Source organism: Aethalodelphis obliquidens, unplaced genomic scaffold (genome assembly GCF_003676395.1).
Source record: "Aethalodelphis obliquidens isolate GAN/ISIS:26980383/991018 unplaced genomic scaffold, ASM367639v1 scaffold4, whole genome shotgun sequence".
NCBI classification, from domain to species: domain Eukaryota; kingdom Metazoa; phylum Chordata; class Mammalia; order Artiodactyla; family Delphinidae; genus Aethalodelphis; species Aethalodelphis obliquidens.
Genome location: NW_020837948.1, coordinates 52418607 through 52437802, shown reverse-complemented (window position 1 = coordinate 52437802; position 19196 = coordinate 52418607). Strand labels below are relative to the sequence as shown.

At 36.3% G+C, this 19196-nt stretch overlaps 1 protein-coding gene across 5 annotated transcripts in view; it reads left to right on the top strand.

Annotated features, from left to right (window-relative positions):
* Window positions 1-19196, top strand: part of ATG10 (autophagy related 10) — a 222796-nt gene that overhangs the window by 101457 nt on the left and 102143 nt on the right. For 2 of the 5 annotated variants that reach the window (XM_027100701.1, XM_027100700.1), the window contains exon 4: window positions 6561-6594. The exons of the other annotated variants lie outside the window; for them this stretch is intronic. In XM_027100701.1, coding sequence (XP_026956502.1) covers window positions 6561-6594 — 34 coding nt within the window. The remainder of the gene's footprint in view (window positions 1-6560; window positions 6595-19196) is intronic. 5 annotated transcript variants of the gene reach the window in all.

Below are 19196 nucleotides of genomic sequence, written 5' to 3'. Positions count from 1 at the left end.
TGACTCATTTACAGATATCCCATAGATATGATTGGTTTTTTTTACCTCAGGTTGTGGAGGGCCCTTCCCAAGTGAAGTGTCCAGTGTTCTGTGTTCTTAGTTGCTACCATAACACTTCTCCACTGCGGAAGAAGTGGAGAAAGGAGAGTGAGGGATTAGACCTTTCCAATGACACTCTCTTCTCTTCTTCTCTACTTGAAGAGCACTTTTACGTACAGAAATTATAGAAATGCGTAATTATTTGATTTCCAGCTAGTCCACAATAGCAATAATAGTTTTTTTCCCACTGTTCATTGTATAAAATGTCAGCCATGTTTTGAGTTAATTGTGGTTTTAAGGGTAGCCTGGGAACCTGAACAAAAAATGGTTTCAAGTTCAAAACAGGTTACAAATAAACTTTGGAAGCATAGCCCATTTGTAGCTTGTGGTTTGCTGGTCAGTCTTCTTGAGGAGCCATATCTAAGGACCCTGGACCAGGAATGGTCAGTTGATCTTGGATGACTCGAACGAGTCCTCAGTGATTCTGCACAGTAGATTTACAGTAAGACTTGTTTTGTAATCCTGTGAGGTGAGAGGCAGTCTAACTGGTGCATAGGTATGCCTTCTGTTTAGGATCTAGAGCAGAAATTCTACCCAGTAGAATTTCCTGCAGTGATGTAAAGTGTGTACCATATTACTGTTCACTTCCTGATCAGAGAAATGTTCTGTATCTTTGCCATCCAATATGGTAGCCACTAGCCACATGTGGCTCTTGAGCACTTGAAATGTGGCTAGCGTGACTGAGGAACTGAATTTTTAGTTACTTCATTTTAATTAATTTAAATTTCAGTTTAAATAGCCACATGTGGCTAGTGGCTCTTATATTGAAAAGCATAGATCTAGAGGTTTATATTGAGTGGAGTACAGTCCTGAGTTTCACTAAATCACAGAATTAACAAGTCAATTTAATGCCTATTAGAGGCTTTCTCCCTTATTATCTGATAAAAAATGTCATGGAATGTGTAGCTCTTACTTGGATCCTGTTTAGAAGAAACCAACTATGAAAAGTTTAAAAGACAGTTTTGAGACAATCTGGGAAATTTGAACCTGGATCAGGCATTAGGTGGTTTTATGGAATTAGTGTTAACTTTGTTAGGTGTGATAATAGCAATGGGTTTGTATTATTAAAACACAACAGTGAAGTTTTCAGATGAAATAATATGATACCTAGGGTTTGCTTTAGAGAAAAAAGTATTTGCCGGCGAGTGGCTGAGACAAGATTGGCCAGTGTTCACAGATCTTTAGCTAGCTGAATGGCATATGATGTTCATTATACTGTTTTTATGCTTTTATATGTGGTGGAATGTTTTCATAATAAACAGTATTGAACTGGGAGAGCTCCTTGTTTGTCATAAAGTTCAGCCGGTTTTCCAAGTTCATTTACTCAGTCATTAAATGGCAGAGTTAGGATTCAGATCTGTCAATTGGCTCTAAGTTCTGTTCACTTTCTATGACATTGCACTGTATCATATTTTGGACACGTGGTTCTTCATCCCACCTGCTCCATGACCCTTGACAAGTTGTCTTGCACATTTCCCTCCCATGTGGATACGGCTAAATTTGGTAGCAGAGCTGGCCACATAGGTCAGCAGAGGGTAGAGCTTTTCATAGCAAGTTGGACCCCAGATTTGAGGGCTGAATATAAAAAGTAGCTTGGGAGCAAAACCAGAGGAGCAATCCAGTAGCAGATTTGAGAGGATAGGAGGAAGCAAGGTCCAAAGAGATCTGGAATGGATAAGATGGGACCAGGTCAAAAGGCTGAGAGCATAATTTATGTAGAAAGTAAGAATGATGACTGCTAATTCTTACTGGGAGACAGCTGCATAACCTGCAAGGGCAGGTTAACTGACTTGGCATATAGCCATATTGACATTATTTATTATGAAATGTATATACCACTATACCTGATCATCTCTATTTATTTAATCTAAAATAATTGTAATAGTATAGAATTTTTATCTGGAAGGTACTGTTGAGGTCATTTAATTCAACCCATTTATTTCTAAGTGTTACCAAATTCATATTGCATTTCCAGCGGGTAGTTGGCATTGAGTTATGTACCATAAAGATTACAAAATTACAGTTATGTATGCTCTCAAGAAGATTTTGAGATGAGTAGATAATAGGTATGATTATTCAAGTAATGCAAATATTTGGTTAAACTGATTATTGATTAAAGTAGAGAAGAATAATTTTATTTATAAAATAAAATTTATTTTATTAATACAACTTATGAATTGTATTTACACTTATATTTCTAATCTCAGGGCTATTGTTGAGCAAGAATTTCTCACATCAATAAATGAACAGCCACATAGTGTACATTTTAATATTATTGCAAGTGTCCATGTTTTACATTTCATACCAGGAATGGGAGCGGGGGGGAGTTCAGCAAACAAACCATTAATGCAGGAATAAATTAGTGAGTGGAATGTTTGTTATACAGTTGCCTCACTAGGACATGAATATTTAAAAGCAAAGTAAAACAAGACATTATTGAATAGCATCATATTGGCATTGTGATAGTTTTCTAATTGTATTTATTTGCACCTTTTATGGACTATTTGAATATTTCTTTTTGAGTTCCATTTCAGAATTATTTAGTTAAAGCCAAGAAAAAATTGTTTCTCCTCCTGTACCCAAACTATTCTATAGTCAAAAGCAATAAGCTCACAAAATCAATTTCTAAGTTTAATGGCAGATATTTGAATTTATTAGGTACTATTAAGTTAGGACTACTATACTCATTTGTTCGTTCACTGATTATTTCTTTATATATTTATTCATTAATTTTTTTTTTTTTTTTGGCCACACTGCGCAGTTTATGGGATTTTAGTTCCCGCCCAGGGATTGAACCCGGGCCCTCGGCAGTGAGAGCGTGGAGTCCTAACCACTGGACCACCAGGGAATTCCCTTTATTCATTAATTTAACAAACTTAATATGTGTTCCCATTGAGGATGAAAGTATAAATAAGACATAGCCCCTACCCTCATGCTGCTCACATTTGAGCTGAGTAAACAGTAAGTAATTGTGATTGAGTATGCCGATTGTTATAGTGGTGGTGAATGCAAAGGGCCATGGGAATATTATGGAGGAAAGGATTAGCTAGGAGATGGAATGGGGTTGAGGTACAGACATTTTTCATGGAAAAGAACCTTGAAGAATAAATTGAGGTTGATTATATTTCTTGTTACATTAATAATGCCAACTGTGAGAATCAGGTTTTTAAGGATCAATAGGTGTCATCTCTCCTTAGCTCTGAAGGTACTTCTGCTTCCATTTTTCCCTACTGTCTGCTTCAGATGCTTTTTGTACTGCAACCTTTGATCTCTGTCCTATCTGGTTTTATTCTTTGGATCCTGGTTGACATCTGGTCCATTTTAGATTACTGACCTGACTTTCAGCTATCTACTCTTAGTCTGACCTGGCACTCTCAAAGTACTCTGCTTCTGGTAACTGCCCCTCTCCTTGACGTACTGCAGCTTCAAGCGAGAGGAGCTTTGTTCACATGATCTGGCCAGACATTCAGAATCCTACTCCAGCCAAGGACTCCAGTGTCTTCCAGCCAATTTTATTTTTTCTGAGATGGCATATTAGAAAAAAAGGTCTGAGAAAATGCAGGTGTGATATGGCTCAAGACCAGGGTGCAAGAGGATTGAGAGGGATGTTTGGAAAGGCAAGTGAAGGTTGGACTGTAAGAACCATAAAAAACTTGGATTTGGTGCTTTATTTTTCATACCAAATGGGACCCATAAATGGTTTTCAGGAGGACTGTGACACCATCACATCTATACTTTGGAAAGAATGGTGTCATGACTGGACTATAAAGAGGAGAGATAGCAGTCAGGGAGACCAGTTAAAGGAAAGAGATGATGAAGCCCTGAATTGAGCAAGACAGTAGTGATGGAGAAGAAGAAATCAATCAGAAAAATGTCAGAGATGGGACTAGTAAGATTTGGAAACTAACTGGAAATTGAGCAGGGAAGGAAAGAAAAATATTCAAGATATTTTCCAAATTTTCTAGTATGTGTGATTAGATGGGTTATGTTTTCCTTTGTCATTACAATTGTAATTAATGTAAAAATTAATTACATTTGTAGCTATTTGTTTAATGGCTGTCTTTTCCATTGGACTGAACTCCATGAGGGCAGGGACTTTGTCTTTCTTGCTTATATCCATATTCCCTAGTACTAGACATAGTGTCTGGCTATACTGATACACTCAATAGTTATTGACCAACTGACTAGTTTATTTGTTCAATACAATTTATTGACTACCAGGCACTGTTAAAGATGAATTTTAATACCTTTAACTAAAACATGAAATACATGAGGATGAGGAAGATTAGTGAAAACATAAAGGATTATATTTTGGACGCATTGAATTGAGATGCCATGAACATCTACTTGGAGATTGAATCTATCTAAACTTCAAAAGACCGATCTTAGTAGTAGGCAATTCAGATTTGGGATGAAAGTGAAACCTGAAGCTATGGAATATTTGAGATTAATAGAGTAAGAAAAGTGAGGCATAATAATGGCTGAAGACAGAATTCCAGGGAATACAAATATTTAAGAGATAAGTAGAGAAAGAAGAGTTAATTAAGGCAACTGAGAAGGGTGTCCAGAGTTTTAGGAGAAAAGTCAGGGGATAGTGTTGTCACCAAAGGGAAATGAGGAAAATCTTTCAAGGAGGAGTATGTCTTGGGATATAGTATTTGTGAAATTTGAATCCCTAGAAGAGTTCTTGGAAGTCAGGGCTTCCTGGACTATTCTCTCTCTCTCTCTCTTTTTTTCTGCCTCAGAATTTATGTCTTAACTCTTTAATTTATGGTCAAATTACTTTAAACTGTGGATACGTTCTATTACCTTATAATTCCCTCTATATGAGTATTGTTCAGGCAATACAGCCTTAAGATTGTTGCCTATGAACTGCAAGAGGAAAAGACAAAAATTTAGAAATAAGTTTGTGCTTTTAAATGAAGTGTATGTCCTAAACTAATTTTCTCTTCAAATTTTTATGGTCCATTGCTCCTTTCATTTGAATAAATTTTACTTTTCAGTTGTGATAACACTTTTAAAGCAATTAAAGACAAATGAATCATTATAAATGATTGTTAATGCATAAGGTTATTATTGTAACATTTGTGAATACACTAATGTGTGAGGTAGAATGGGGAAGCTGTTATTCTTTGGTTTGTAAGGCTTTTTGAGTTACTATGAGTTTTATTTTAAACAACAATGAAAATCACAATCTCCCTTTTATTCTCCTGATTTTCTTTGGAAAAACAAATTATTTTAGCAATAGCCTGGGTTCTTTACCATTCAATCAGTCAGAGAGAACTAAAAGAGACAATATAAAAACTTTCTTTGGAAATTAGAAACACTTAAGAATTATTTGGCTGCAGGAATCCACTGCTTATGATATACAAGTGTATGTGCCTATAAAGATCTGTTTTGTATCTCTAAATTTATAAATTGTATGGGATGTTACTCATTTAGTATGACACATTTCCTTATAAACAGACCCCATCAATACTGTACTCTGCTTCCACTAGATGATCAGTAAATTTGGGTTGAAAGATTAATTGTTGACAAGATTTAGAAGCTACCTAATGTTTCAAAAATGCTTGACTACGGATGGGGGGGAAGGGTAAGCTGGGACGAAGTGAGAGAGTGGCATGGACATACATACACTACCAAATGTAAGATTGATAATTAGTGGGAAGCAGCCGCATAGCACAGGGAGATCAGCTAGGTGCTTTGTGTCCACCTAGAGGGGTGGGATAGGGAGGGTGGGAGGGAGACGCAAGAGGGAGGAGATATGGGGATATATGTATATGTATAGCTGATTCACTTTGTTATATAGCAGAAACTAACACACCATTGTAAAGCAATTATACTCCAATAAAGATGTTAAAAAAAAAAAGCTTAATATAAAAAAAAAATACTTGACTTGTTGAGATTATATATTGGGTTGGCCAAAAAGTTCTTTTGGGTTTTTCTGTACAATCTTACCAAAAACCCGAACCAACTTTTTGGCTAACCCAATACAAAATTGAAACCCTTCTGGTTCTCCAACAATTGTTGCACTTAGTAGAAATTATCCTGGCCATTGGTATTTTTTGGCCAGGTGCCAGGAAAGTCTTCGATAACTTCAGCAGGAAGTTTCAGAGCCTGTGGGATATACATGGGGAAAAAGACACAAAATAAATGGATGGAATATGTATTTAGGAGTAGTCAGGCAGGCAGGGAAAAACTGTAGAAAGAACATTTGCATTTTTGATTTAGGCAAATCTTACCCAAAGTAGGATGAAAGTAACTTAATTAAGGGAGATTATTCTAAACATTTTTTCCTTGGCTTCTTGATATAGAGATTGGTTTTGGTAATGGATAAAAGAAGTGACACAAAAGAATCCCTGCATTTACTTTTTCTGTTTGTTTGTTTTGTTTTTATTAGCTTCATCCATTTCCTCTAACGAATCTCACCGTCTTTGTTGATACCATACTCTCTTTTCCAGGCAACATTTTAATCTCTCATGGCTGAGCAGAAAAGTAAGTACTGGACCCCAAAGGAATGATTGTAATGCAGCCAAGATTTAAGCCAAGAGGCAGTAAGGTGATTTAGAGGTCAAATGGCCTGGATCAGGCTGGAGAGTAGAAGTATTATCTACCCATTTAGGTTTAAAGGGTTCTAATATTTCTGGCAGGAAGATTCATATTTATTACCTTGAATATATTTGAAATCTTAATAACTTGTGCTCATAAGTCTTCAAAGTATTCGTTAAATGAGTGAAATGATAAAATTACATTCTGCAAGATGGGGTTCGGTAACCCTGGACCTAGGAGTAAAGGTTATACCATCCTACAGCCTTTTTCCTTGAGAGGTCACATCACCATTTCTATAGTTAATTCTTCAGATTGGTGTAAAAAGAATTGTTAATTTGGGGGTATCATGGCCATAGATGACTGCAGTCCTCTGATCCTGCTAGCAGGAGACACTGAGAAGGTGACATAGGACATAAATGCCCTCTTCAGGCATTTCCTAATTTGCGTGGGTCCTTTGCAAAGCTGTGAAATAGACTAAGTTTCTTTTGGAAGCTGGACATTTTTGCTTTATTTATGAAGACTGCTTTTTACAATTAGAAGTTGGAGGCAGTGCCTGTACAGCCTAGTCTAACCCTAAACTACTTGTTAAAACAAAAGGAAATGGTTAGGTTAAAAATAGATTATCTACTTTTTGTTTTATTCCCCTGATATCTGTGGACCCTTTTTTAGTATATCCAGAAGATGAAATATTTTGGGCATGTTTGTAATAAGTATATTATCAATAAAATATTACTCCTTAAATTTTGGGATTTATTTTGGTAAGAACAGAATTTGAAGCCATCTACTGAGAATTACAATTAGAGTAGGATATAGGAATTAATAACCTGTAATTTAAATATTTTTGTTATTGAAGCCTATCATGCTTTAAAGGGTTTCTTAAACTGATATACCCAATTTGAACACAATCATTACTAATTAAGAAAATGGCTTCTGAGGGTTCAACTTTGGTGTGTCCTTTTCTTAAAGTATCTGTGGATAGTACAGAAAATGCCTGACACCCTCTTTTGTTCTCAAGTCATAATCCTAGTTTGGAAGGGGGCATAAAAGTGAAGAGATAATGCTAAATTATTATCTAAAAGTTATCAGTCACCATGTACCCAGAAAAGACTGAACAGATGAAAAAACGATTAAGCTAAGTTGGGCAAAATGCCCAGAGATGCCAACAAATGTAGCTTACTTTAGAAAGGAAGGAAGGAAGGAAGGGAGGGAGGGAGGGAGGAAGGAAGGAAGGAAGGAAGGAAGGAAGGAAGGAAGGAAGGAAGGAAGGAAGGGACGGAAAGAAAGAAAGAAAAGAAAGAAGAAAGGGAAGAAATAAAATAATAATGAATATATAAAAATTATGCTTAAGAGTCAGGAATTTCCTTTCTTTGATTTAGTTCCTTCTGTCTTAAGGATAATCTATTTTTATAACCCAAAATTCTAATTAAGGAGTGTAATTACACACATGCACACACACACACACACACACACACGAGTAAAGCTATTAAAAAAAATAGCATGAAAGGTCCCAATTGCCTACCAGATAGCCTCATGTTATAGTCTCAGCTCCGAGGTGGTACTGATTCTACCTTCTTGCCCTGTCACTTTAGCCTAATTTTAAAAACCTTGAATTGCCCTTAAATTTTGCAAAATGCAGTGTTTCATCATTAAATATGTTACCTGAAGGATTTTTTGTATGCATTTTATTGGATTGAGGAAGATCCCTCTCTTTCTAGTTTGGTGAGTGTTTTAATCATCAATGGGTGTTGAATTTTGCAAATGCTTTTTCTGCATCTATTTGAAAACTGTATGGTTTTTCTCCTTTATTCAGTCATTGTGATGAATTAAACTGATTTTTGAATGTTGAACTAACTTTGCATTCTTGTGATAAACCCCACTTGGTCATGTGTTAACATTTTATATATTGCTAGAATCAGTTTGCTCAAATTTTGTTAAGGACTTTTGTGCTTATGTTCATGAGGGATATTGATTTATAGTTTTCTTGTATTTTCTTTTCTGGTTTTGTTATCAAGGTAATTCTGTCCTAATAAAATGAGTAGGCAAGTGTTTATACTTCTTCTCTTTTTGTAAAGATTTTGGGTAGAATTGGTACTATTTCTTCCTTAAATATTTTATGGAGCTTACCAGTGAAGCCATCTGGGCCTGGAGTTTCTTTTGTGAGAAGGTTTTAAACTATAGCCAATTTCTTTAAAGGTAGAGAGCTACTTAGAGTATTTATTTATATGTTTTGTAGTGAGCTTCAATAACTTGTTCTTTCATGAAATTTATCTATTTCATATGAATTGTAAACTTCTTGGTGTACAGTTCAGAACATTTTCTTGTTATACTTTTAATGTCTGTAGGATCTTTAGTGATAGTACCTTTTCATTTCTGATTTTGATGATTTTTGTTCTTTTTTTCTTGATCAGTTTCACTAGGTGTTCGTGGATTTTATTGATCTTTTCAAAGAATCAGTTTTTTGGTCTATATTTCCTCTGATTTGTCTATTTTCTCTTTTGTTGATTTTGCTCTTATCTTTGTTATTTCCTTACTTTTATTTGCTTTGGGTTTACTTTGCTCTTCTAAAGGTTGAAACTTAGGTCATTAATTCTGGACTTTTCTTCTTTTTTAATATAAGCCCCTAGAGCTATAATTTTCCTTCTAAACACTGATTTGGCTGAATCCCACAAACTTTACTTTGTTATATTTTCATAAAGAATGAGGTATTTTATAATAACCTTTGTAAATTTTTTAATCTGACCCATGGATTATTTAGAAGTGTGTTGTTTAATTTCAGAATATTGAGAGTTCTCCTAGATATCTTATTGGCAGTGATTTCTGATTTAATCACATTGTAGTCAGAGATACTCTGTATGGTTTCAGTCCTTTTAAATGTATTGAGACTTGTATTGCCGAGCGTATAGCCTATCATGGTTAATGTACCATGTGTACTTAAAAAGAATCAATATTTTACAGTTTGGGGGCCATGCTATTCTAAAAATATAAGTTAAATCATAAATCCTCTATGTCTTGACTAAAATTTAGTTTAGTTTTTCTATCAATTGCTGAGAAAGAGGTGCTAAAGTCTCTTACTATGGTTGTGGATTTGTCTATTTCTTCTTTTAATTCTGTCAGTTTTAGGCTCTGTCATTAGGCACATATACACTTATGATTAAAAATGTATATGTGCCTAATGACTTTGTTGAAAAGTTGACTCTTATCATTACAAAGTATCCCTTTTTATCTTCAGTGATATTCTTTATCTTATAGTTTACTTTCTCTGGTACTAATATATGTACCATATATCTACTCTAGCCTACATGTTTATTGTTTACATGATTTATCTTTTTCTACCTAATTATTTTTCTCTTGTAGACAGAGACTGCTTTTGCTTTTTCTTTTAAAAATCCATTCTGATAATCTCCACCTTTTTTTTTTTTTTTTTTTTTTTTGCGGTACACGGGCCTCTCCCGTTGCGGAGCACAGGCTCCGGATGCGCAGGCTCAGAGGCCATAGCTCACGGGCCCAACCGCTCCGCGGCATGTGGGACCTTCCCGAACCGGGGCACGAACCTGTGTCCCCTGCATCGGCAGGCAGACTCTCAACCACTGAACCACCAGGGAAGCCCAATCTCCACCTTTTAATTGAAGTACTTAGTGCATTAACATGTAATGTAATAGTTAATGTGACTGATTTAAGTCTGACACTTTTTCTGTTATCCCACTTTTGGTTTTTGTTCTTCCGTTTCCTCTTGCCTGCTTTCTTTTGGATGAATTTTTAGAATTTCATTTTAATTTCTCTATTAACTTTTGCAATAAACCTCTTTGCACTATTTTTTGACTTATTATATATTACAGTATACATTCTTAACTTTCTGCAATCTAATTAGAGTTAATGTTATGACACTTCACATAAAATGTAGAAACCTTGCAGTTATATACATCCATTTACCACATCCCTCACTTTATATGTTATCCTGTATATCTACATACATTATAAACCTCACATGATAGTGTTATAATGTTTTGCTTTAAGCTCTCAGGTATTTTTTAAATATAAGATAAAATTATACTCCTTAATATTTACCCAAATATTTACCATTTCCAGTGCTTTTTATTCATTCCTCAAAACCCGAATTCCCTATGGTATCATTTCTCTTTAGCTTGAAGAATTTCTTTGTCATTTCTGTAGTGTGGTCTGGTGACAGTGAATAGCCTTAGTTTTCCTTTATCAGAAAATATCTTTATTTCACCTATATTCTTAAAGGATATGTTTGCAAGATACAGGTTTCTTTAAAGATGTTGTTTTATTGCCTACAATGTTTCTGATGAGAAATACATGATAATTCTAATTGTTGTTTTCCTGTATGTAGTGTGTTGTTTTTCTCTTGCTACTTTTAATATTTTCTCTTTATTTTTGGTTTTCATCAGTTGATTATAATGTGCCTAGGTGTGGACTTATTTGCATTTATTAGATTGTGATTTTCTAAACTTCTTGAATCAGTAAATTTATTTCTTTCACCAAATTTGGGACATTTTCTGCCACTGTTTCTTCAAATCTCATTTTTCTGCTCAATTCTCTCTCTCAACTATTCTTCTGGTAACCCAGTTTTATATATCTGATGGACAAGCCTCAGATTCTCTGTTCATGTTCTTTCAATTTTTTCCTTTTTAAGACTGCCTGATTTCAATTTGTCTACTGTGTAGTTTAATAACTTTTTCCTCTGTTGTCTCTAGTTTGCTATTAATCTCATCCATTGAATTTTTAATCACAAATATTTTTATTTTTTTAGTTCTGATATTTCCATTTGGTGTATTTTGTTTGGGTTTTTTTTGTTTTGTTTTTTGCATTTCCTCTTTCTCTCATGAAATATCCTGTCTTTTTAACTAGTATGAGCATATTTTTCTTTACCTTACTGAGTATCTTATAATAGTTTCTTTAAGGTCCTTATTTAGTATTGCTGACATCTGGTTCAACTTTTCTCAGCAGATTGAGTCACATATTCCCTGATCATCCTATGTTGAATAATTCTTGAGTGTATCTTGGATATTTTAACTGTTATGTTTTGGAGGCTCTGGATTTAGTTACATTCTTCCAAAGAGTGTTGATATTTCCTTTTAGCATTCAATTAACTTGGATTCAAACTGCAAACTGCCATGCCTATAGTAGGCTGTGGCTGAGATCTCAGTTCAGTTTTTTACAACTTAGCTCCCAGCTGCTTTCAGTTTGTTCCACACATTCATGCTCAGGAGTCAGCCAGAGACTTAGACTGAGTTTGAACATGGAATTTAAGGTTCTTTTTCTTTATCTCCCTCATTTCTGGGGCTTCCTCCATATTCTCCAGCAGCTGTGGTTGCTCCAGGCTTTTTCTCCCTGTTTCTCTACTCAGAGAGGTGATGGGACTTTTAGCTGACTTCCTTCCGCCAGTTCCTTTGCCACCACCACTTCCACTGCAGCTGCTTCTAGAGAAGAACAGAAAAAAACAAGTCACTTGCTCCAGATGTTGACTCCCCTCAAAAATCTGTCTTCCTTAGTTGAGTCTCCAAAGCCTTCAAATAGGTTTTCCCCCCTGGAATGTATATCTGTTATTTAGAGGAGGATTGGTCTGTTAGGCACTCTTCCGACTTTACCACTTGGGCATCCTCTGCTCTATCACTAAGTCTGAGTCTCTTAGCATCTTCAGTTCCTCCTTCTCAACTGACTCATTCCATTTAACTTCCAGATAAACCCAATTTCAGATTTACATATATATATTTTTAAAGCTCTCACTTTCACATTGGTATCACCTCAAGCTACCTATATGTTATCTTTCTGTTTTTCTATGTCATTTCTTAATAGGGTTATCTATTTTTAATACTTATAGTTCCTCACCGCAAGTTTATACCACTCTTTATAGTTTTGCATTTTCTCTTAGTATGCTTTTGATATTTCTCTCTTAAAAGACATCAGTGATAACTGAACCATCAATTCAAAATTTCTCCTCAGACTATCCTTCATTTCTCTGTAACATTCAAGGCTGTTGACCATGGTCTGCTGGAAGCTTTTCCTTCTGTGACTTACATGTCATTTTCCTTTTTTTTTTTAGAAATAGCAGTATAGGCTTGTTATTTATATATTTATTTTAAATTTTATTTATTTATTATATTTATTTTTTGGCTGCATTGGGTCTTCAATCCTGTGCGCGGGCTTTCTCTTGTTGCATCGAGCGGGGGCTACTCTTCATTGCGGTGCGTGGGCTTCTCATTGTGGTGGCTTCTCTTGTTGCAGAGCATGGGCTGTAGGCATGCGGGCTCAGTAGTTGTGGCTCGCGCGCTCTAGAGCGCAGGCTCAGTAGTTGTGGCACATGGGCTTAGTTGCTCTGTGGCATGTGGGATCTTCCCAGACCAAGGCTTGAACCCATGTTCCCTGCATTGGCAGGCAGATTCTTAACCACTGTGCCACCAGTGAAGCCCCCATATAATTTTCAAATCTTTATTTTTCTTCTTTATCTGTAAAGTTCTCACTGCCAGCTCCCCTCGTCCTCTATCTCTGAAATATGGTATTCCTCAAGATTTTTTCCCGGCCTTGTCTTATTTTTCAATTAGAAATCTCATCTACTACTACTGGAGTTGTTCCAGTTACTCCTTTTATGCTGATGACTCAAATCCAAAGCATATTCAAGCTTTAAAGTTATATACATGGGCAGAATTCTGGCTCTACATCTTACTAATTGTGACCTTAGGCAAGATGTGTAGCCAAGATCTTTAGGACCCACTCTGGGTAAAATACTAATACCATATAGGGTTGCTTATCACATTGGCATGCATAGTTTATAGTATACATATAATTTATGGTTAATGCTCAAATGTTGGTAACAATTATTAAAGCCATTTCTACAGTACCCGTCTCTCTTCAGACTTTTGCCCTACAAATTCAGTGGACTATAGAATCCAGATGTCTTAAATCAGCATCTCCAAAATAGTACCTAGTACTGATGTCCCTTTTACAGTTAATGACACTATCATCTTCTCAGTTATTCAGGCTCAAAACATTGGTATTGTCTAATGGATGGGCTTCATTTTGGCCCCTTCCATTCAACAGTGATTTGCTTAGGCAAATAAATACTCTCTTGGACCATCTCTCTTATTTGTTCCCTCTTTCCTACTACTATTTCTAACTATTTTTTAAAAAACCTCTTATGATCTCTCTTGAGGATCATTCTATTTAGAAAGGCTTCTAACTTATCTCACCAGGTCTTTTCTCTCTAATTTCCCATTCATCCTTCAGTTTGTTTCCAGATTATCCTTTTGAAAACAAAGCTCTAATCATATTACTCTACTACATGGATAATCACCATCGTCATCATCTAACATTATTTTCTTATGTGCTAAGCAGTACCCTAAGTGTTTTACATGAACTGTTTCATTTAGCCCTCCCAGCAGCTCCATAAACCAGATATTATCATTATCATCTCTGTTGAACAAATGAGGAAGCTGAACCTTAGAGAGCTTGATTAACTTGTGATGTCACCCAGCTAATAAATGGTGCAATCAAGTTCTAAGCCCAGGCAGAGCAACTCCAAAGTCTTCCTTCTTAATTTGTTAGACTGCACTGCTTCACAACTACTTCCTTATGATCACCAGTGCCTATCAAATATAGTTTAAGTTTGACACTACCTAACACCATACACAAAACTAAACTCCAAATGGATTAAAGACTTAAAGGTAAGACCAGACACTATAAAACTCTTAGAGGAAAACATAGGAAAAACACTCTTTGACATAAACCATACCAAGATCTTTTTTGACCTACCTCCTAGAGTAACAGAAATAAAAACAAAAATAAACAAATGGGACTTAATTAAACTTAAAAGCTTTTGCACAGCAAAGGAAACCATACACAAGACAAAAAGACAAGCCTCAGAATGGGAGAAAATATTTGCAAATGAAACAACAGACAAGGGATTAATCTCCAAAATATACAAACATCTCATGGAGCTCAATATCAAAAAAACAAACAATCCAGTTAAAAAATGGGCAGAAGACTTAAATAGACATTTCACCAAGAAAGACCTACAGATGGCCAAGAGGCACATGAAAAGATGCTCAACATCACTAATTATTAGAGAAATGCAAATCAAAACTATAATGAGGTATCACCTCGCACAAGTCAGAATAGCCATTATTAAAAAATCTAGAAACAATAAATGCTGTAAAGGGTGTGGTGAAAAGGGAACCCTCCTGCACTGTTGATGGGAATGTAAATTGATACAGCCACTATGGAGAACAGTATGGAGGTTCCTTAAAAAACTAAAAATAGAACTACCATATGACCCAGCAATCCTACTACTGGGCATATACCCTGAGAAAACCATAATTCAAAAAGAGACATGTACCACAATGTTCATTGCAGCACTATTTAAAATAGCCAGGACATGGAAGCAACCTAAATGTCCATCGACAGATGAATGGATAAAGAAGATGTGGCACATATATACAATGGAATATTACTCAGCCATAAAAAGAAACAAAATTGAGTTATTTGTAGTGAGGTGGATGGACCTAGAGTCTGTCATACAGAGTCAAGTAAGTCAGAAAGAGAAAAACAAATACCGTATGCTAACGCATATATATGGAATCTAAAAAAAAAAAAATGGTACTGATGAACCTTGTTGCAGGGCAGGAATAAAGAGGTAGACATAGAAAATGGACTGGAGGACATGAGTTGGGAGGGCAAAGCTGGGGCAAAGTGAGAGTAGCATCGACATATATACACTACCGAATGTGAAATAGTTAGCAAGTGGGAAGCAGCAGCATAGCACAGGGAGATAGGCTCAGTGCCTTGTGATGACCTGGAGGGGTGAGATAGGGAGAATGGGAGGGAGGCTCAAGAGGGAGGGCATGTGGGGACATGTGTATGCATATGGCTGATTCGCTTTGTTGTACAGCAGAAACTAACACAGTGCTGTGAAGCAATTATATTCCAATAAAGATCTATTAAAAAATATATATATATAGTTTAAGTTCTATACTTCAGTCCTCTACAATCTGACTTCAGACTAACAATTCTATCATATATTAAATCTCTCATACAACTATGTTCCAAACAAACAGGGTGACTTGCTAAACTGACCATGAGTTTCATTTTCTTGTACCTTAGATCTTGCCATCTTTTCTGCCTGGAATAACCTATGCCTCATTTCTACCAGTTGGAATCATCCATTATTCAAGCTAAATGACACCTTTTAGGCTGAGACTTCTTGCATCCTTGTAGGATCCAGTTAGGATTGAGGTCTTCATTTGTAATCCCATAAACACTGTTTACTTCTTATGCAGGCATTATAACAGTTTGATGTGTGTTATAGTCACTTGTGGAAATGACTCGTGGGTTTATCTGTCATGTTTTTATTTTTGAATCTACTCAGTATACTGTTTTAGGTATACTAGATGCTCAGTTAATGTTTATTGAATGAATAAAAGTTTGTGATTGTGGACCTCAATAATTAGGATTATTGCTTTGGATTTCTGAAGTATATGAGCTTGAGAGGCAGATATGGAAATTATAAATGTGTTAATTTAAGAAATCACCTTTTTAAAAGGACTGAGACCTTTCTAAATAATCATACTTTAAAATATTTGCCTCTGAGTTGGGTTTTGATTTTCCTGGGGGAGTTTTTGAAGGTGTAAAGTTCTAATATTTTAAATGGGAATTTTAAAACTGTTCACCATGGGTGGACCATGGTAAAGAGAGAGCTCCAAGAATCCCAGTGAATAAAAATACTCACATAGCTGAAAAGTTTTCTAGGAACTATAACTGCCATTCCAAAATAATCCCAGTTCACAGAGACTTGAACATACAAATATAATAATTGCAAAATTTTATTGTTAAAGAGATTTGGTCAAACATTAGGCTGATATGGTTAGTCATTGAAGATGTTCTAGGACAGAGGAATTTTAAGCCAAAATTTAATAAGTTAAATTTAATAACACCCTATGTTCTAAAGGTGAAGGGAGACTATTCTTGCACAGGGATGGATTAGACAAAGATTCAGATGTAAAATAGAGCTGATGAGTGCAATGGTGGTTATAGAACAGAGGGGTGATGTATTCTTTCTGGGTGTATGGGTTGTGATCTCCTTTTGAATATTGATAAGTGTCTCATCAGATCCCTCAGGCAGTTCTTAAATATTTCAGCCATGTGCATAGTCTCTGTTTTCTTTCTGTCTCTCCTTTATCTTTCTGTATAAAAGTTTTGGGGACTAGATTTTGGCAACAATATAATTGGAGAATAGAAGCATAAAGCTTGTTTGTGTTGTTATTTTGTTTAGTCTTACTTTAGCTTTCACTTTTTATTGATGCTATTGGCTTTTTATCATAATTTGTCTTGTCTCTCTTCTCTCTTCATTTGTCTCCCTTCCTCTTCCTATTTCTTTTCTCTCTTCCCCCCTTTACCCCTATTCTCTTTTTCTCCAATGTTTCTTTTTTTTTTTTTGCGGTAAGCAGGCCTCTCACTGTTGCGGCCTCTCCCATTGCGGAGCACAGGCTCTGGACGCGCAGGCTCAGCGGCCATGGCTCACGGGCCCAGCCGCTCCGCGGCATGTGGGATCTTCCCGGACCGGGGCACGAACCTGTGTCCCCTGCATCGGCAGGCGGACTCTCAACCACTGAGCCACCAGGGAAGCCCCTAATCTAGTTTTTGCTCAGGAATTTATTTAGTGCCTTTTGTTCGAGGAGGTCAACACACTTCTATCTATATTATTTTGTTTATGCTCAAGACAAATCTAAAATCAAACAAAGGCAGAAGGTACCAAAAACCTACATTCCTACAGTTCTTGAGCTACAGTGTGTTTTGGAATTCAGATTTGGGGGATTTTAGAATAGTAGTGTAATTAGGTAAAAGTAGGTTCTGTATTATGTTACATTCCCAGCGTTGTGTGAATGAAGCCGATCTCCAATGGTGAATTCTCTGGCTGATCCATGGGGAGGTGGTAGAGTGGTCTGGTCTGGAGAAGCCTTTTCTGGACCCTCAGATTTCATCATGTTGGGTGTAAGGCTGGGTTTGACCCTTTGTTATTTATTGCTGTAAGTGATTTTCTGTTCACTTTCTTGCAAGAATTGCTTGAGTTAAAAGTTGAAATTCGTGACACAACTTTAAATCCATTTTTTTAAAAAAAGTGAAGTTCATTTATCGAGGAACTGAAATCATTAATTATGTTGTAGCTCCTCACCTTTTTTATGATACACGTATTGCTGTGGGTATAGTGCTCTAAAACATCTGCTCAGTAGTCCGTTATAGCGGTACAAGAATGCTTTTACATGAAGGCAATAAAGTAGCAGATGCTTCTTAATGACAACTTCCCAGTTCATTTAGGAAACAAGTCAGTTCTGGATTTGGTTTTTCCTCCACGTGTGGCACCTGTGCAGGCAAACGATTCTAAAGAGGTTAGAACTGACAAATCAAGTCCCTCTATGTAATTTTTTAGGGTGCTCCAAGTTAGTCTAAAAGCCTTATCTAACAGCACTTCAATGAAATTAGCATTTTCCTTACTATGCAAATAATTCTCTACCATTGTAAGTAACCAGGAAAATACATTAATTCAGTATTACCAGCTTATGCTTCTTTTATTTTATTGTTTGGAAACTTCTGTTGCATCCTGATTTATCATTAGCATTACAAATAGAAAAAGTGGTTGAATGCCTATGCTTGGTAACAGGGAGAATGGGGGTCCAGCATTTGGAAGTCACATTCCTTCCAGGAGCAATTTCTGTTACCTCAGAGACAAATCGTGAGGCTCTGGTCATGTCCACCTGCCACTTTGCACCATCCTTGTCCTTGGCAGGTTTGGCCTTCTCCTCAGTACAGTAGGCAGTCAGTCCCCTGGGTGTGTTCTGAAGGGTGCCAGGGAAGCTGCCGCTGCTGCCCCTCTTCCCCCATGTCTGGTTCTCCTTTACAGTAACTGCGTGGTCAGTGATTCATTTCAAAGGAAACTTCTTTTCAAAGGAAAAGACTCTTGGTAAGATGCACATTTCTAGCCTGTAACATTTACTGTAAATGAGTTTTTCAAGTCCCTTTCCTCTGAAAATCAGAAGGGCTGAATTTGGAAGTCTTGTGCTGAAAGAGGAAGACAAGGGCATGAAAAGCTGGATATAGGGGATGCTAAGGATCAATTTTGTCTTCTTCGTAATTTTTTAACAATGGTCTGGGCCAACGGCATAGTCTTTAAAGTGGATACATGCACCCAGGGGGCTTGCAGAACAATCCATTGAGATGTGGGAAATAATATTAGAGCTACTTTTATACTTTGTTTATTTTTTTAAATGAAGCTTTACTAATATTTAAACATGGACTCACACTGGGTCTTCACGCAGTTCATTTGTCAGAAGACCAGGAGTCCTATATGTTACTCAAGGCATCCGAAAGGGAATGGGGAGCCAGGTGCTAGGAAGGGGCCAACATCGGTGGTTTACTCCTACAGGCTTTTGTTATGTATCACAACTTATTGTGCCCTGGATTTAGTGGGATGATCTCATCCAGTTTTAGTTAACACAACTCCTACTTGTCAGACTAGGGACTTTAAAGATCCCTGCCAA